The 20,416-nt window shown below is 32.5% G+C and overlaps 2 protein-coding genes across 9 annotated transcripts; one reads left to right on the forward strand and one right to left on the reverse strand.

The window, feature by feature from the left end:
- Positions 1-1,136: 1,136 nt before the first annotated feature.
- Positions 1,137-10,117, reverse strand: LOC148285606 (DNA primase large subunit-like). 8 transcript variants are annotated; one of them, XM_088242804.1, is made up of 8 exons: positions 9,943-10,023; positions 9,751-9,856; positions 9,378-9,656; positions 7,204-7,321; positions 5,470-5,690; positions 3,997-4,228; positions 2,727-2,949; positions 1,137-1,419 (listed from the first exon to the last, which is right to left on the reverse strand). In XM_088242804.1, exons 2-8 carry the CDS (start codon positions 9,846-9,848, stop codon positions 1,241-1,243), a joined length of 1,350 nt encoding a protein of 449 aa, XP_088098930.1. In that variant the 5' UTR covers positions 9,849-9,856; positions 9,943-10,023; the 3' UTR covers positions 1,137-1,240. The 8 variants fall into 8 exon arrangements, 6 of the variants coding, with proteins under 6 accessions (XP_088098930.1, XP_088098939.1, XP_088098923.1 ...); XR_015825449.1 differs by having other exon boundaries at positions 7,200-7,321; positions 9,751-10,028; XM_088242813.1 differs by lacking the exon at positions 9,751-9,856 and having other exon boundaries at positions 9,943-10,117.
- Positions 10,118-11,469: 1,352 nt separating this feature from the next.
- Positions 11,470-20,384, forward strand: LOC148285607 (cyclin-dependent kinases regulatory subunit-like). The gene is made up of 3 exons (XM_088243103.1): positions 11,470-11,687; positions 11,805-11,932; positions 15,759-20,384. The coding sequence occupies exons 1-3, from the start codon at positions 11,623-11,625 to the stop codon at positions 15,815-15,817; spliced, it is 252 nt and encodes an 83-aa protein (XP_088099229.1). The 5' UTR covers positions 11,470-11,622; the 3' UTR covers positions 15,818-20,384.
- Positions 20,385-20,416: the final 32 nt, after the last annotated feature.

Raw genomic sequence — 20,416 nt, forward strand, 5'->3', positions numbered from 1 at the left:
CAAAACGATTTAGACATTTTTAGGTTTGGAATGCAGCTCCAAGGTCGCAAAGGGTGGGGGCTGACAGGGAATTGTGGAGCTCTAAGCAGGAGGCCTTTGTTTAACACTGGACTCATGAAAAAGGTCGAGTTTAAAACATGCGGTCTCACTTTTCTTCATACAAACTTATTCCTATATTTTCTCCCTGGATTATGGCACTAGGGTGATGATTTTTTTCACATACTATACATATTTACCATTGACATGTCCCTATCATTAGTTTTTTTTAAATAAATCGTTTATTATAAGACCTAGAACCACCCACAAACCCTTAAAAGCGCTCTTTTATTTGCTGTTTTCGGACGTACAGTACTCAAATATGATAAATATTTTTTAATGACGAAAAAGGTACCGACACAGAAATTTTTATTCTGATACTTTTCTTTAAAAAAAATCAACAAAATCGGTTTATTTATTTGACACTTTATATACATATACAATAAATATACATATAAGGGCGGGCATATTGCCTTAAGGCAATTTCTTCCTACCTACCCAAACCGTTCAGTTTGAGAAAATTATAAATACATGGACATATTGAATCTTACAATTTTATACAAAAATTAAAAGCAAAGATTAACAAAAATAAATATACATATAAAAAAAAATAACACTATACTATGAAGAGAGGAGAGGGGATGGGAAGGAAGAAGAAGGATAAAGGAAAGTTTAGTTCTGGGGTGCGGTGCAAAGCTTAATCAGTCTGACTTTTTCACACAGTATCGAAGAGGCATTTGCAAGAGAGTGGCAGAAAACTAATGCTCAAATACCTATTCATCTAAATTATCTACCACAGCATATCCTCTTAAGGTTTGGACTTTTAATAATATTATAAGTGCAAATTTTATATAAAGGTATTATAAAAGTGGGGGTCAGTGCTATGCAAACTAGTGACGTCACTGCGACGTGTGAAGATCTATTGCGACGTATGTTTTAATATAACTTTTTATAAAAATAAAAAAAAACATAAAATAAATTAGTGCCACCATGCTGGTTCTCCATAGAGGTAGACAGAGAGAATAGAATGCCATATAAGTCCATCCTGACACACATTCCAAGCTTCTTCTAAATTCATACAAATTTTAAACACAAATAAATTGTTGTTTTAGATACCTGTATTTCAATAAATATATAATTGTTTAATATAAAATAAGGATAAATAAGAACAATAAAATGCATTACAAGTTTAAAGATATTGTTATTAATCTGAATCTTTGGAGTCCATAACCTCTAGTTGCCTGCTAAAGGCATAGTATTGCACTGGGTGTATTATAATCTCGGGAAAATTGGAGTTCACAGCATCATGACTCGCTGCAAAAATAGCTGCACAGACTTTACTAGGCGACTCTCTATTAAGCAGAGATTTTATTTGGATTTTATCTGAAAAATTTAGTAAAAATCAAAGGCTTATCACGAAATGTTTCAGGTCTTTTATTTCACAAGAATAAACAGATGGAATACCTAATTGTACGATCCATCAAAAATATTTAAAAAATAATGAGGAAGCGTGTTTTAAAAAATACATATATTTGTTAATGCGATCTCTTAGACGAATGTGTGGGAAATCAATGTATGACAGGGTTACGAATGATGAAATCAGGCGAGAGTGTAAATCTGAGACAAGTATAATTGATAAGATTAAGAAAGGGTCTCTGAGATGGTTTGGTCACGTAGAACGAATGGACGACGAGAGAATGGTAAAACAAGTATATATGGCAAAAATGAACGGCAACGTTAGACGAGGACGACCAAGGAAGACGTGGCATGATCAGATAAACCAAAATCTTAAGTCTGGTCATGTCAAAAACAGACAGAACCGAAGGGCATGTATGACAAGATGTATGAATGTGGAAGAGGCTAGGAGTGTATGCCAGGATAGACGTGTGTGGCGGTCCATTCTCTCTGCCTACCCCTACGGAGAAATGGCGTGATGGTAGTAGTAGTAGACTAACAAACTAAGCCAAAACAGATTTTTTTTATGTATCATCAAGATGACTTTTTAAAGGTCTGTAATTTTGAAAATCCCCACCGAAACATTAAAATTACACCGCCTGCAACGTTATGATTGAGTTTTCTTTTTAAACCCCCGAAACAAGCATGTCATACACAAACTACAAAAGCAGCTGCAAATTGTAACAATGTGCCGAACCGGCACTTACTAAGTTCACAAAGCTTGGATTTTTTAAAAACCATGTGTGTTCATTTTTCAATATTGTCGGCGAAAAATCCAATTAGGTACTTAGAAACTAACATAGCAATCATAAACATAATCCGATCCCAATGCCCGACGGTATTTATCCTTTACGTTAGCCGACCGTTTGGATTTTATTACTTAGGTTCTTATTTCGAGAATGATATTTTCAACAATTGAAGATTTTTTGTGTAATTTTTGACAATATTTTTGTTTCCTTGTTACATCCGAGATCTCGCTATTTCCGTGACACATATATGTTTGTAATGTATGTGGTATTTTTTAATAAATGAATTTAATTTAATTAAAAGTAGAAGTAATGAAATATAACATTGTGACTTTAAAGTAGCCAATCACAAAATAGCCATAATATTTGGTGTTGTTGCCAGCACTAAAATCGCTATCTCTGACTTTGATTTAATTTGTACTTCTTTTTTGATAGACCTTAGGATTACTTTTTTACAGGTAGACAGCAAGAAATGATTGATGATAATACCATTGTTATTAATGTGGCTATAACACGGAAGTTCAAGTAGCCCTGTGAGACTGGCTTGATTTGTGAGCGGGCAGCCATGACAGTCTTTTGGTGCCGCCTCCTTGGACTTCTGTAGGGTAGCACAGTTAACGCAGGGCTGTCTCAGCTTCCTTCCCGCCTCGCCAAACTGATACCTGATGGTATAGTCGTATTTGCCTCGTTTGTAATCTAACTCTGACATATTCTGAAAATGCGTCCATTTTGTTATTTATTTTACTTGCATCATAATTTTACTGTCCAGATTATTTCAATTGATATTTTTATAATAAATGTTCATAATATATTTTTGATTAAATTTTTATACATTCCTATTACTTATATTTCAATAAAAATGAAAATTATGTTTAATAAAACATTATTTGTAAAATTAGTAGGTATTTGCATAGTTTTTTATTGTTGATGTAGTGCTTGTTCACACAATATTTATTAATTTTAATATTTAAATGTCCCAGTGGGCTCGTTATTTTTTTTCAATTATTACATGCATATTCTTAAACTATAATTTTAATGTACAAAAATACAAATGGAGAAATAAAAAAAAAGATATTAGGTTAGGGAAAAAGTAATTTCGTATTATTTGCTTTATTTCAATGCTTTATAAAAAGTGTTACAATCATCCGATTTAAGTCAAATATGCGCCGTTCTGTTCGATAACTTGTTGCCAACGAGAATTCAACTTTATAATGTCCCTCTTGTAGAATCCCTTGTCCCCTTGGCAAAAAAACTCGGACAACCAATTTTCACAGGGTTCTATTGAGGCCAAATTTGTACCCCCAAGCGTGTTGGCCATAGACAGGAACAGGTGGTTGTCACTTGGTGCCAGGTCCGGACTATAGGCTGGATGCATAAGAACTTCCCATCCGAGCTCCAGGAGCTTCTGGCGCGTCATCAAAGATGTGTGCGGCCTGGCGTTGTCTCGATGAAACACGATTCCTCTCCTATTCACCAATGCTGGCCGCTTTTGTTCGGTCGCCAGCTTCAAACGGTCGAGTTGTTTTCAGTAGAGGACAGAATTGAGCGTATGGCCATAGGGGAACAGCTCATAGTAGAGTATTCCCTGCCAATCCCACAAAACACACAGCAACACCTTCCAGGCTGTCGGTCCTGGCTTGGCCACGGTCTGGGCCGTTTGAAGATTCTGGTTCTATTGCACACATAAAACTGTATTCTCCATCCCCTCAGACACAGACAAGTATGTCATAATATATAGATGTATTTAAATGAAAGTCACCTGCAAAAATGTGTCTTGAAAATAAGACAATGTGTCATCAAGCGACAGTCCAATATCCATTAGGAATGAAATGTATTGTTGTCGACCATGGTGCCGCAGGTGCTTAGTGGACTCCATATGCTCATATATTCGGAGCATACAGGGGGGGAAGCTGAAGGACAGAACAGGAATATTACTCAGCACTGTCTCTTCCTCATTAATACCAACACACCAAGATGGCTTCAGTATAGTTCTGGAATAAATCATAGTAAATTAAATTCTGCGAAACAAAATATAGGACATATCGTCATGATCGTAGAACAACAACGGAAGTGTGGAAAGCGCGACATTGACTTTCTATTATATATGATCTTGAAAAGGTTTTATTTTCCAGGTAACAACTAACCCAAGTATCAAATGATAAAGCGCCAAAAATAATTTTAAGCTGCTCTTGTGGTAAAATGAGGAAATCACACGCGTCATTGTTCTACGATAATGATAAAAAAATATTTTTTAAAAATGTTATCCATTGTCTGTCTACTTTTCTGTTAGAAATTTTTTTACATCCTCCCACATCAGATCACATAGTTTAGACAAATTGTTACCAAAGTGGGGGTCCGGGCTGGTATTCTGAGCACTCTCGCCGAGGTAGAGAATGCATTGCTAGCATATTATTTTAGTACTAATTACGTGTTAACAACGCTTTCTCTACCCCCGCAGGAGCGTTCAGAATCACACTGCAGGACTTGAAAACCTGATGATTTGAGTGGTTTGGGCTCTCAGGAGGCATACACAGTGGCCTAGTCAGTTGTTAATATGCTACATCTGTTGCATTATTTCTAAATGACTAATATTTATACTTTTTCCTCCCTTTTTCTTTTCCTCTCTTCATAGTATAGTGCAGATATTTAGGCAATTTTTACTTCTTAAAAAAAAAAAATGTTATCAATATTTTATTCTGTTAACTATCGACCATGATATGTTATGATGCAGTGGGCGTAACACGACAGACATCTTAATGGTGACCAAAAATGTCAACTCACAGAGAGTGGTGCCGTTATCTTTTATGAACTTTTTTTATAAAACCCGAGACAAACTGCGGAGAAAATTGACTGGTCCAGGGACTGGTTCAGGGACTATGAAATATTTTTAGTGTAAAAACACCCTTTTAAATAAATGTTTCATATCAACCATGTCGGGTATCGAACCCGAGGCCTCTTGCTTGGTAGACAAACGTGCTGACCACTACACCTCGAGGCCTACTTTTAATACAAGTAGGTACTAAATACATTGTAAGTTTGCATGTATAAATAAATTTTGTATACTTTTATCAAAACATTTTACATAATATATATTTTTTTAAATTACTACCAGCTTAGTTGAAGTGACAATTATTTTTTGTACTTGTTTTATAAAGACGTGAGGTTGAAAATTTTATTGCCTATCATGGTAAAATTATAATGTTTAATTTAGATTCTATTGCATATAATTTACCTTTGGCATTGATTTCCAATTATTTCAATTAAGTCAATGAATCTAATGTCAAGTTTAGCATTGGGTAAACTAATCCTTACAGAGGACAGAAAATCTTTAATATATTGTTTTTGGTAGAAGTGAGCCACTGTATGCAAATTCATTACATCAATATAGGCGTATCCATTTTTTAGAAAAACTTTTCGCTTTTTAACTAATGAGAGAACTGTAAGCCATGGCACCTAGAAAAAAAAAATTACACAAATTTTGATTTCATAAATGTACAAATATATCAGCATAAAAATGTAGAAAGAGCATACATATTATTTGGTAACAAAAAAAGGACATTCACCCCCGAAGACTAAATGCGTGTTTTAGAATAAAAAGACATTTTTTTTCATATAGATCAAATAGGCGATTACATAAAATTGTAATAAAAAAAAACAATGACTCATCTTGCAAAATAAAATATAAAAATAATATAAAATAGGAATAAAAAATTCAGGACAATATTAAAGCAATCCAAAAATTTGTGTTTGTTTTAAAGATTTTATATTTTTCTTTTATCTATAATTAATTGCATTATTTAAGTTTTTTTTTTGTAATTTTGATTATCGTTTCAATTATGTTTTTAATGTTGCTAAGATATGGTACCAGCTCATATGTCTTCGAAGACCTCCTCGACGAAAGACAGTCGATGTGGAGAAATTAAAGTCTGATGACACGCGACGGAGGACCAGTCAGTCAACGCATTCAGCTGATTGAGGCCAACCTTTCACTATGGACCTAATTGGAGCAGAGTGAGGAAATCTCAAATCAGCACTTCTTTCTTCTGCGAACGATATTCTCGGCACGAAACAGGGGAGAGACCTATTTGGATTTCAGAATTTACATGGGAAAAAATAGTGGAACGTGCCAAAATTAAACCACTGAGAGATAGTGAAGATGATCCTAGCCGAGTGGATATGCATAGAGATGATTATAGGTGCCATCATCTAGTCTCGTTAATTGCAATTGCGGAACAAGCTGCTCGAAGAAATAAGAGACAAAAACTTTTTGAAATCACTGATAGAGCGATCGAATCAGACACAGACGGCGTAGAGGAAATATGGCGTGGTCATTTCCAGAGTACTTATTCGCCGACACTGACTGAAATAAAAATGGCCATGTCAAACTTAAAAAATGGAATGACACCGGGAGTTGATGATATACACCCAGAATTTCTTAAAAGCAGAATCACTGGCATTGTTGGCCCTTTACACCAAGGTATGGGAACGAGAGATGTACCCGAGAGACTAGGTAAACGGGGAGCTCACCGCATTGCACAAAAAGGGTGATCCATTACTGTGCTAACTATCACGGTTTATGCTTATCTATCAGCTATCGAGGCATCACGCTTCTTAGTGTACAGGGAAAGTATTTGCATATCTGTATCTTGCACATTAATATCTGCGGCTTGGATCTATAAGGGTCGATGTCGTAAATCGTAATATTACAGGAAAGTAATTATTTAGGCATTTTGTGGAGTTATCATGAACTGTTTGACGTCTTTGATAATGAATATTAATAAAAACAATTACAACACATGTATATGTGTATAAAATATTTAAATATACAAGTTTTTTGATTGACATCGACCCTCTACAAAATGCTGGCAAGAAAAATATAAAATGCGACATTGGCTCTTCTAGATTCAAGTCACAGATATAAGAAAATCATTTGAACGTAGTGTAAATATATAGTTTTCATACCTACTTTGTAAACTTCTTTAATGTTTTCATTTGTTTTAAAGTCCCTCTCAACAGATTTACTTATTTTTGTGTCCAGAATAAATTCTCTCTGTTTTACAACGGATGAGCATAAAAACTGCACACTAAAATCAAAATAAAATAAATTCAATATTTAAATGGCTATTGTAAAAATAGAAGAGGGGTGATACTTTGACCCACAAATTTGGAATAAACAAGAATGCGATGACCAGTTTTAAAGATGTTGCGGAAACGATGAAACCAAACACTGGTTATTCTAAACTTATGTATTTAATATCAACTGTTTTTCATTACTATTATAAATTACAATGAACTTCTTAAGAACATTCATTAATTTATTATAATATTTATTGATTGGGCGTTAACTTTGCGGACATTTTTAAAATGAATTAAATAATAACTTCGTATTTTTAGACCACATACTAGTTACAGATAAGCAGTATTATTTATCATCAGGTAAACATGCAATGTTTATATGCGATATTTTATTTATTTTTTATTTTTAGTTATATTATTTTTACTTAACTTTACTCTTTAAAGCTAAAAGCCTATTAAGGCATGGTTTGCACATTTTAGGTTCATATATTTTAGATTAGTAAACTACAGTAAAACTTCAATTATCCAGACGCCAATTATCACAAAATATCCGGATAATTGAATTAACCATTTCCAATGCCAGTCATTTACCGGACACTCCTTTCAGTTCTACAATAATTTTCACTTTATCACTCATTGACAACACAACTCTTTTTCGATTAGAAGACATTTTAGTAAGGTCAATACACCACAGCACTATACAGTAATGCTAACAACTCGCGAACAAACATTGAATGGACGAAAAGCGTGAACAACAAGGCAAAATAGAGTACGGTGTAAACCACACGATGGACAAAAAGGCACCGAGTAACCCTCGATAACGAGAGTGAATTGATTGGCCTGTCGGGGGATGGAGACGGCATGCGACTTTGGAATGGTGCCAGAGCGGATGGCTGGTGCGCCGGGTGCCAGGGCCCATTTTAATTTATTATTATAACATTTCCATTATTTTTTATTTCCTGATAACAATACGGATATGCGGCAATCCAGATGACTGGAGTTTGGATAAACGGAGTGCATGTTTGAGTGTATGTTTGTGAATAAGTAACATTATATAAAAAAATGTAATTCATTCAGCAGCATACTTGGGATTGCTATGTTTTAACATTTCTTGTTAGTTGAAAGGCTTGAAAGTGAATTTTCTTAAGGAGCAGGGGGAAATCCAGGATGCTATTTAATATTTTGTGAATTCAGAGGGTGTCAGTTATGGTTCTTCTAGACTCTAGGGTGTCGAGTTTATAATATCTTACAGATTCAGTTATGAACACGAAGCTCTAACATAGGAAATGAAGGCAAAATTGACTTGGGAGGATGATTCCCTCCAGGCGTATTTCGCTGATTTGCGTCAAAAATTTTTGGAGGTAATTTCTGGACGCTACGCTGAAACGGTATAGTGATAATTAAATTTCTCCCAACACTCCAAAACACAAATTGGTACATGATTACAAAATCAGGGGTGCTATTCTGAACCACTCTCGCGGCACGAGAAAACAGATTTTCTGGTGTATTTACATTAAAAATACGCAAGATGATATGGCCGCGAGAGCGTTTGGAATACCAGCCCAGGTTTACTATTATGGAAGGGCTAGCTATTCCTAGATATTGTAATAAATATGGCAAAAGGACACTGCAATACAGTATTCCTAAAATATTTAACATGTTACCAAACAATATTAAAAAAATAGTGAGTTAAATACAGGAGTGGGGGGGGGGGGTAAGCTCAAATTATGGATAATGGAAAAAAGTTTTTAGTATTAACGATAGTTTTTAATCTTCATTAATGTAATAGAATATGGTATAATATGTAATAATATGTAATATAATATGTAATTTTCAAATAAAATTATGATTAATGTAGGTTAAGTATAAAAAATTCAAAGCAACATGTATGAATCTGCTGACGAGTTGTATGCTTGCAATTCAGCAGGACTTTAATTTGAAGACTTTTGTGTAAATAAACTCGAAATTGCCATTTGGCAATAAGCCCGCCAATGTACAAATAACATTATGTACAAAAAGTTAAATAAAAAAATATTTTGTTTTTTTTTTTTTAAATTTGAATACCTGAACAAGCGGGATTGGTTTCTAACAAACCAGTCAATGAGCTCTTCTGATTTTTTATCCACAACTACATGCCCCACCACAAACTGAGATACTCTGTGGTAATGGCGAGCCTGCAGCACTTTGAATGATGAAGTAGATGCTGTGCACAGCGTAAAATATTTCGGATATTTTGTATCCAACTCTTCCGAAACCACTTCTAACCAGCGGTCAGAGAACTGGCAGTGGTCGTTAGATATCTTTTCCAATAAATTCAATACCGATATATATTCCAAACATTCCCTAAAAATATTAATACACATCAGTCAGTTTTAATTCAAAATAATACAAATATTAATGCAGGATTCGAAGCAATAATGAGCAGAAACTGACATACTTTTCGATTGTTTTTAGTGTAATTAACCCTCTAGGCATATCATCTGGTTTTGTAAAAGAGTGTTTGTACTCATTGTAGAAATTCAGATAAGCCATCATAAGTACAGCTGAATCGAAGATAATTTTAGTAAAAAAAACATTTCAAATTAATAAACTGAAGAGAAAACTTAAACAGGACAATCCAATACATTACCTATATAAAGAAGGAGAACGAGACACTAGAGAAACGAGAAACGTCAAATTTGAAAAATCACGGAAACATTTTAAAACTTTGACCATAGCAAATTGATAGCAGATAGCATTATTGCCAATTTCCAAATTTTAAAAGTTAACATTTTCCCGCTTTCATTTAAAAAGTCAACGAAGCAATTTATATTTTTAATATATTATATAAATAATTCATTCATTCATGAATTACGTGCGAGGAAAAAGAAACACAATAAATAATATGGCACGTACATCTTTATTATGACATAAAATAAATATGTGTAGGTTACTCAATTCTAGTTGAGGCAAATTAATACATTCAAAGGCTTCCGAAGAATGTGTGTAACACCGTGTTACCAACATGTAGGCCCAATTTGCACGAATCGTCTAAATCCGCACGGCACAGTAAAATTAAGGTGGATTGACATTTACTATATTATTTTGTATTTATTTAAAATTTATTCAGGGGCTACTCTTAGAAGAAGATCTAGCAAAAGGAAATCATCGGATTAGTCACCTTATTGCGTTTGCCTGACATTAGATAAATACATTTAAATAAAAAATAAAAAATTAAGACTTTTAATGTGCCGTGTGGATTTTTACCACTGTGTAAAATGCGCCGTATTTATGACTGGATTAAAGTATTCCTAACGCAGGTATATTATTATGTTCAAATTTACTATTAAATAATTTTTAAAAAAATTGTTTCATTTACTGAGAGATAAAATAAGATAAAAAATATGTAATAATAGCGAACGGTTATGCTGCGGTAGCAATTCCAGTGAATTCGGGTAAATGTAGTTTAATCTCGGTGCTGATTAATGGTAAATGAAGTATTTTGGTGTACGCATTTAAAGTATAATATCGTAAATATAAAACATGGATTAAAGATAAATAAAACAAAATGTTTTTGGCATTATGATGTTTATATATATAGTAAGTACTGCTAGATATTAAGTTTTTTGTATGGAAAATTCCTGCTAATGTCCTCGTTGATAAACGAAAATGTATTATTCCGTTGTTTGAAATTCCACAGATTTCTAATCATTTTCCGAAAAACTCCAGCTGGCGGCCGCGCGCGGTGGTGGGGGTAATAACTGTTCCACCGAAATAGCTTGTCTGTCTATCCCGGTGGCGATGTCCCGAGACATGATTTTGTCCTACAATTGCTGTTTACACGTGGACAATGGTCGAGTCCTGCGTGCGGTGGTGGGGGTAATCATTGTTCTGCGGAGGATAATTTGCTCCCGGCCTGCCCGTCTATCTCGGAGGCGATGTCCAGAGAAAAGTCTTGTCCTACAAATTGCTGTTTACACGTGGACAATGGTCGAGTCTTGGGACAAAACAATGTTGTATTGTCCACGTGTAAACAAGGCTTAAATGTAAAACAAAACACGATACTGGCTAGAACACCCTAATAGCGCGGTAAAAAAAGAAGAAGACCATTAACCATAAACATTAAATTCAAATTACAAAACCGGAAGCCATAGAAAATATGCACGAGACGACAAACGACAATCGGTGAAATTTCAAATTTGTTCCTCACACGGCCGTTGCTCCATTGAATTTTGTGAGGTTTCTAAACTGCCAAAAAACAGTTTTTAAAGTGGTTTTGCTGGAGTTTTAGCAGTTTTTGTGTTGTAAAAGTAACTATAAAATTTTATAAATGAAGATGGCGCAAAAAGAAATATATTACTCCGATAAATACTATGATAAAGATCACGAATATAGGTAATTTCACACTTTAGTTCGGCATTGTTTTTGTTCTGACTGGCGTTGAACCGGTGTTTTATGAAACACATTAAGTTTTTGGCTTCGTGAATTTGAATGTTTTATATTTATTTTCAGACATGTAGTGCTCCCAAAGGAATTAGTAGGACTTGTACCTAAAAATCACCTCATGTCTGAAGCAGAATGGAGGAGTATTGGAGTTCAACAAAGTCAAGGTTGGATTCACTACATGATACATTTACCCGGTAAGTTAGTGTAATTACTTGCAAATTACGCTTGATAATGCACTTCAAAAAGTTTCAGATATAATAAACATTACAAAGTCTAAATTAAGGCCAATATCTGTGACAAGTCAATGGTTTTGTGGGTTATGTTTTTCTGTTTTAAAACTTAGACGTTTTACCCGTTGCATATGTCAGGTTTATTAATGTATTATATGTTTTCACGATGTGAAATAATTATTTACAGTGAAGTTCGCATCAGCGGATGTTTTTAAATTCCATCTGGGGTTTATTATTATGCACTAAACTTTTTTTAAAACCGTATGATTATATTTCATAAATTTCCAATAAAATGTTGGGACTCTTGTTGTTTTTGCAAACTATGCAAATAAAACGCTAATTTAACCCATTGACAATTTTTGATGGGAAAGTGAACATATTATTATGTTGTACGCCTGAATCATAAATTTTTAAAAATAAAAGGTACTGTTTTTATTTAAATTTGTTGCAACAGAGAGGGAAAACATTTTTGAGAATGGAATATGGTTTGTGAAATAGCCCTGGAAGAGTTCTGGTTCTATTAAAAATAAAATGAAGTGGAGATATCTACCGTGATAAGAAAGAAGGACGTTTTTACATAAAACAAAAAATGGAGAAAATAAATATTTTGTAACTCGGAGATTGAAAAATTCGCTGTGTGAAAAATACTACAAAAATGAAGTATATTATTATGCGACAGTATGTATTATGGTTTGCCCTGACGGAATATATATATTAATTTTAATAAATTTTACGTTTTATATTTAAAAATTAACATTTTCATCTTCTTTTTAGTAAAAAAATACAAGAAAATATGTTGTACTTCAATGAAAAGACGTTTCTAGCTAGAAACGCCCTTTTTATTTAGTTTTTTTTTTTTTTTATTATTTATTTTATTGAGTTCTATGATTAACATAGTCTAATATATATTTACAACACAATATTTACATCTATACTTATTCTAACATTATTTATCACTATTATACACTTAATATCCTAATTTATAATATTCACTGTTTCATATGTACATTTTCATTAATTATATTCACTATTTACACTATATATTACCTAATATTTTTTACATTTAATTTTAAATATATTTACATTTATTTCATTTTTTATGCTTTCTGGCATTTCCTCAAATAATTGTATTCCCTTGTACATAAGGCAGTTCTGGGACATTGCTTTTGATTTCTTTTCCAGTCTTATATTTTTAGATCCTCTTGTTGCATAGTTATGAAAGAACTGATTATTTTTTAGTTTATTTTGAAAATATCTCTGAACTATTCCTTTAATAATTTTGTTTATTTCATTAGCAACATTGAATTTGATTCTTTGATCAATTGTCATGATATCTAGAAGTTGAATCATTTTCTTAACTTTTGTTCGTCTCCCACATCTTAATATTATTCTCATCGCTTTGTTTTGTATTATTTGGAGTCTCTTTAGATCTCCTTCATTACTTAAATATAAAATACTGAAGCAATAATCAATGTGGGGAACGATAATACTTTTAAATATCAGCAGAGAGGTTTTAATGTCTAATTTATTCCTTATCCTTCCTAACAGGGATACCTTCTTTGCGATTTTCTTATTCATATAGTCTGCATTTTTTGAAAAAGATAATTTAGAGTCAATCCAAACTCCTAGATATTTTATGCTTTCAACATTCTCAAGAACCTCTCCATCTAATTCAACACTGTGATCACTGTAAATGTCTTTCTTTTTTAGTATTAATATGCCAATTGATTCTACTCAATTAAATAAAATAGACGTTACTGGCCATTTACTGTTTTTTAAACTAGTAACGCCGACCTAATAATCAATTAACTTCGAAATTACCAGCAGATCTTAAATTTAATTGAAAACGAGTAGGTACATTCATTTCATATGTTTTTAAAAACGGAATAGAAGAAAAAATTAGTATTTTAATCAGTCTTTAATAATTATATAAGTCAGAACAGCCTTTTATATTTAGTAATCTTCAAGACTTTTTGCAGTTTAGTCTCATTTATTAGTGAAAATAAAAGGGTTGTGGTTATTTTAGGAAGATATATGTATCTTTAATAGATGAATATTTTTTTCCTGATTCCGAATATGTATTTAACTCATTTTCGAAAAAAATGTTAGATGCCTCCTTACGACGGCAGATATATCTGCCTTGTTGTGCAGTTGTTGGCACCTACCATTCTTGAGGTCGCAGGTTTGATTTGACAGGGTAATATTTAATTGTTCCTTGACTGGTCCAAAAGACTGATTACATTACCTTCCATGTAACTAAAATGGTGCAGATATGTTGAAATTGGAGTGCCTCCAATGCAGTGCCCAATGCACACTGTTGATGACAAAAATCAAAGTACTGAATTAAGCCTCGTCAATTCAATAATATGACCCATTAAACCCAAGTAAACCCATTGTATGGATTAATAAACAGAATAGTAAGATATTGTTAATATCAAAAACATTTTTTACTTTGTGGTATGATAACAGTTTATGCATATTTATTTATATATCTGTGTGAACCACTTTAATTTTTAGTTATATTTCATCAGGGCTTCCACTAACTTGGAATCACTTGCGTTACTATTTATATAAAATATTGCAAGGAATGAACACAAGCATGAAAGAACGGGAGAAAGAAGATAATACGAATAATTACGGGAATATTTTTAGAAGATGACTGAATTTTTAATTTAATAGATTATTTATTGACCTGAATTGGACACGTGTTGCGCATGCCTCATGAGACCCTCAACTCGAGTTGTCTCTTATTCACAACTGCGGGTTTCCGCCGTCCTGGAAGGCCATCGATGACGATCTTTCAACTTTATTCGGGATCTAAAGGATGTGTGAAGAGGCGAGAATGCTGGAGGTGTGTGGTGATGTCCACATGCTCCACTTAGGAGCGGATGTGCATAAAGAAAGTTTATATATTATAGGAAGTTTTTCATTAATAGCTTCACTGTTTTTTAGTCTTTCAAGATTGTCTAAAGGATGACCACTTTTATTAACATGACAAATTTCTACGTTTGTTTCATGAATCTCTCTAAAAATATTCGCATTTTGATTCATATTATCTTCTTTCTCTTTCTTTTATTCTTTTCTGTTCTTTTTTTACAATATTTTATAATGTAAGTGATTGTGAGTCCTGATGATGAGTTAGTAACCTCGAAACTGGTCGACATATAACTAAAAATTAAAGTGGTGTATGCAAATTAATAAACAAATATGTGTAAACATAGATCAAAATCAAAAAAATGGGCATTTGTTATTTTTTTAAATAAGATACTTAATTATAATTTTCACATTCCTGGCTTTTCATAACTCTTGTGTGCGTGTTATTATATAAATATAAATATATCGTCAGGTTTCGGGCACAAGTTGGTAACTACATTTTACTAGTTGTGAGATACATATTACACTTTTAAACTTAAAAGCTCATCCCTAATAAATCTGCAAGTTGAATATTATAAAATATTACTTTTTGGATTTATTAAATATGAAATATTTTTATTTACTTATTAAACAAAGATTATTTGATGCCATTTAAGAAGACATCTTATTTTTCCAAAACTTGTAGTTACCAACTTGTGCCAGAAACTTGACAATATATGTAAAACACAAAATAATTAGCATTATATTTTATTGAATTCTTCATCATTTTATTTTGATCACTCTTCAACCAGCCAATGACAGGTTATAAGCACTGTAAATGTCTGTACTTTCATATTATTTAATTGAAATTGTTGTCCATTTCCGTTGTAACTGTCAATTTGAATAAATATTAATTGAATCTTATTTCTTTTTACAGAACCCCACATTTTATTGTTTAGAAGAAAAATCACAACACCTCCCCCCGATGAAAACTGATCATCTCACCGGACACTCGCCGACACCCAAACCTGTACATAACTAATTATAAACTTTACACAGTGATTTAGTTTTAATTTCAGTGTTTCCACAGAAGCCGCCATATTGGATATTTGGCTGGAAATATTTGATATTGTAATGCTCACTCCCTGACACTTTATTTTACTAAGAATACTTCGAAACACTAACAATTCAGGTGCTCAATGTGTATATTATTTTTTGTATGAATCGGCAGGCCACTTTCTTAAATATTTATTTTTGATATCTTCTAAACTATTTATGAAAATAACATTTGTGTTGTTATGGTTTACCCAAATGTTGCGATTTGGGGCCATTTTTAAATAGTCTGTGCTTTAAAATGAGATTGAAGTTGTTTTTGAACAGAGTTCAAACCACGAACCATTGATCCTCGAGTCCCATGCATAACACGGTTTTAACAATATTTTGAATATCCAAATTTTTGTGGAGTTTCTTAAAATAGTTTTTTTTAAATCTGACATTCCAATACGGTAAGGTAGTCGTAATTTTAAAATTACAGCAAAGAAATCACAAGCTGAAGAAAATGAAATAAAACATGATTGCTATGTATTTATTATCTCCTGATTTTTCTAATTTATATGATGTTGTTATTCTGATTCTTTGGTGCTGCGTATGATAGTAAGAAACAATATAATTTCTTATAAACTTGAAAGTATTGTTAAATTATAAATATTAGATCTAAATGGCCGTTATGTGTCTTTGATTTTCATGCATTTTATAAATTAATTAAGAATATTATGTCCTCGATTGGTGCTCGCTTAAAATCTAATTTTTGTTCTGTCTAACAACTTTCTCTAAATATAAAATGTCGAACAAACGTTGTATAACAATTTTTTACAATAACAAGTAGATACTATTCGTGACATGAGATTAAAGCTACCTTACATAACGTTAGATCAAAACTACCGATAGGAATCTGCAAAAGATACAGTTCGAGATCTAGAGGTTAAGAATTTAAACCTGGTATTGTAAAATGATTTATAATTTTAGAGTCAACTTTGTTTTTTCCCATGTTAAACAAATTACATAATATTATAAATACATTGTTTTGTTTAAAATAATATTGACTGTGTTCAGGATGAAAACTTCAAACCGCAATTCTGTAAAAAGCGGTTTTATTATTTTATACACATCTTGGCAAAAGTATTTGAATTGCAAACACCTATTGGGTTAATTCTTATTGCCCGAATGTGTATAGGACCGTTGATAAATAAACACATTTGAAAATCATAAAACAACTTTGGCCGAAAATGTGGTTTGAAGCCTTTGTCGTTTTGCTGACTAGTTTCGGAACACAACTGTTCCTTTGTCAAAGTGTACAAACTTAATATTTAATAATATTTTGAAAATTCTTATAGACAAGTAATGGATTTAAAGTTTATCTAGATAGTCTGATATCTGAAATTATTAGGGTTTGTAAATGCTTAGACTTCCCCATTCTTCATATATGTTGTACTATCTAAAAATCTTGTAACGCAATTATATTTAAAGAACACAGCTATTAGTGGGGGAGTACACTCTCGACACTTAGAAAAAAAAACTAATATAGGTACAAAATACAATGTATATTGCATCAATTAAATTAAAACAAACAAATAAATCAGTAGTAGAAACCAAATTTGTGTCTGGGTAGGTATTCCACATTATTTTATAATAATTTATCAAGTGAATACCGATTCTATCAATAATATTGTTCAGTAAAATGTAACATACCTATCATTGCGGTAACTACAATATGGCAAAAAAAGAATGTAGAAATGTGGTGTGTTCAAACAAAGACAGCATTATTCACTTTTTTCTTTTTGAGTAATATATGTTTTTTTTTATTGCTTTTCCCAGACTGCAAGGATAATTTATTCTTTTAGTTAATAATTGTTGCCAGGAGTCACTCTCTGTGTATATTTTAATGTGATTAATCGGTAAATTATTGACTTTTTTAAAATTAATAGCTGTTTTTTGTTCTGTACGTAAAGGAGACTGCGGCTGTTGCTGCGGAACGGTCATTTATGCTCCAAAACCTTTGCAGGTGTCAATATTATTTTTGTTTCTCTATCCTTCGCCATAACTAACTCAATTCCGGTCAAATGTTTTCTCTCTCTGTTGAAATAAATTTAAATGGTGGAGATTGCCGTCATTGTTTTAACACGCCTCAAATATATATCAAACTTTACAGGAGAGACAAAAATATTCCCATTTTTCCCCAGCTCCTAAGTTTCCTTTTCAATCAAGCATATATATTTATATTTTTATTGTACTCCAGATTAATTTTATTGGTTTTTAAGGTGTTGTCTTCCAATGTATTTCACTAGATTGGCCAGGATGGCGAAGTCAGCTGAATATATGATTTTTTGACATGCAACCTATTATAGTTACCACAACGGTAGAGTTGAATCTCAAAAGTGGCAAAAATGCAGATTAACGACATTGGCTGACATAATGTCCATACATCTAAAGTATTGTAGTTTAGTGAAAGCTTCAAATCCATAATAGTGTTGTAGTATTAATTCTCTTATCCTCTTTCTGTATATTTATTATTATATTAATTATATGAAACGAATTATGTATAAATACCAGTACTGAGCATGCTTTAAAGCCCTCTTTAAGTAATAAATTTTGTAAAAATGTACACATGTCTTAATGATCTTACCTCCTCCTAGATGAGCCACACTCAACCTGCTGCCCGCCAAGTTTTTATGTGCGGCCTGAAACACATTTATTATCAGGAATGTGTTTACTTTTATTTTTTCTACATTCTACGTTATGAACATCTTTAGATACACGCGAGCAATCATTGCTCGCTGCGATCTGACTGGAATTATTACCGGCAGTATACAGATATAACAGAAAAAAAATAATACAGGGAAATACACTGTTGTTAATGTTTGAGCTACTATCGGCTGGTATGCTGATAAGCGATAAGTATTAATATCATTATGTTTTAGTAAAAAAATATTTCTTTATTTATCAAGTGGCGGCGCTCTAATCTTAAATCACAGGTTTTAACTCATTCACTGCGGTGCTCATATACATTCATGGTCACTAACAAAACAAATGTTCCAACTAATATAGGTAGATAGAGTGTCATCGGAAAGCGTCTGAATTTTTTAACAATGTTTTGTTTTTGAAATTATTTTTGTATATATTGTTTATTAGTTAAGGTACAACTAGATGTTCAAATTTTATTTGTACGACTATCTAAAATAAATACTTTACATTTTTAAAAATACGTAAAGTAAATAAATAAATAAAATATGACAATTTTCAACCCAGGGAAAGGGTTAACCAATGCTGTTTTTCTTTGTACCATTGCAGTACCCTATACGCAATTAGGTGTGGAAAGGGAATGCTGATAATGATGTTTTTTTTCCCCTATATGAATTCTTTTTTTGTCAAATCCATAAAGTTGCAGTTTTTGAAATTACTTTTGTATATATTGTTTATTAGTTAAGGTATAACTAGATGTTCAAATTTTATTTGTACAACTATCTGAAATAAATGCATTACATTTTTAAAAATACGTAAAATAAATAAATAAATAAAATATGACAATTTTCAACCCGGGGAAAGGGTTAACCAATGCTGTTTTTCTTTGTACCATTGCAGTACCCTATACGCAATTAGGTGTGGAAAGGGAATGCTGATAATGATGTTTTTTTTCCCCTATATGAATTCTTTTTTTGTCAAATCCATAATGTTGCAGCCCACGTAACTTAGCATACATACACCATAATAAAAAAGTTACGGAAATTTGTATTTTAAATGATGCGCGCTTTACTGATTCAAAAAAAAATCTCATGTTGGTAAACCTTTCCCCGGACACTTGTATCAAAAGTGAGTGCCATCTGTATTATCAGTAGTTGTTTGACGTCTGTTTACATCAGTCCAGTTTTTGCACTTCGTCACATTTGAAAATGGAAAAAAAATCGAACAGTTTGAAGTTTTGTGTTTTCAATGAAATTCCTTGTGCCGATGCATTAAAAATGCCCCAAAAAGCCTACGGAGACTTTGCTCTCTTGAAAACATGAGCGTACGAGTGGTATTCGGCATTCAAAAAAGGTCTCAAAGAAGTTGAACATGCACCTCGTAGTGGACGCCCTTTGACATCAACAACCGATGATAATGTCGAAAAAGTTAAGGAAATTGTGCTCGAAAATCGTTGTGCGAGCCTCGAAGAGATAGCTGGGGAACTCAACATCGCATATGGATCGACACAGCACATTGTGGTGGACATTTTGGGCATGAATTGCGTTGCAGCATGACTTGTGCCAAAAGGCATGAATTATGTTCAAAAACAGATCCGAAGAAAGACTGTTTTAGCCCAGGAGATGATTTCTGAGGTACCAAACGATCCTACCATGATAAAAACGCACAATTACTGGTGAAGTTTGGGTAAAGGGAATTGCAAGTATCTACTTACCTAATGTAAAAAAAATATATATATACTTTAAAGTTTTATTTAATTTTTATGTCAAATTAAGATAAATATTCATGAATCACTTTGAAAAGCGCCCCTGAAGAATTATATTACAAAATAGGTTATCCATAATAATAATAAAAGAA

This window comes from Micrasema longulum, unplaced genomic scaffold, assembly GCF_059751315.1.
Source record: "Micrasema longulum isolate JH-2025_06_02 unplaced genomic scaffold, ASM5975131v1 h1tg000020l, whole genome shotgun sequence".
In the NCBI taxonomy this organism is placed as follows: Eukaryota; Metazoa; Arthropoda; class Insecta; order Trichoptera; family Brachycentridae; genus Micrasema; species Micrasema longulum.

What these genes read in the sequence shown, in the direction of transcription:
- LOC148285606 (XM_088242804.1), bottom strand. Translation starts at nt 9,848, where the DNA reads ATGATGGCTTATCTGAATTTCTACAATGAGTACAAACACTCTTTTACA. An exon ending in ACATTAAAGAAGTTTACAAA is followed by an intron (nt 5,691 to 7,203) that starts GTAGGTATGAAA and finishes TTTTTTTTCTAG; the next exon opens with GTGCCATGGCTTACAGTTCT. An exon ending in ATTGGAAATCAATGCCAAAG is followed by an intron (nt 4,229 to 5,469) that starts GTAAATTATATG and finishes GATTTATTCCAG; the next exon opens with AACTATACTGAAGCCATCTT.
- LOC148285607 (XM_088243103.1), top strand. Translation starts at nt 11,623, where the DNA reads ATGAAGATGGCGCAAAAAGAAATATATTACTCCGATAAATACTATGAT. An exon ending in GATAAAGATCACGAATATAG is followed by an intron (nt 11,688 to 11,804) that starts GTAATTTCACAC and finishes ATTTATTTTCAG; the next exon opens with ACATGTAGTGCTCCCAAAGG. An exon ending in CTACATGATACATTTACCCG is followed by an intron (nt 11,933 to 15,758) that starts GTAAGTTAGTGT and finishes TTCTTTTTACAG; the next exon opens with AACCCCACATTTTATTGTTT.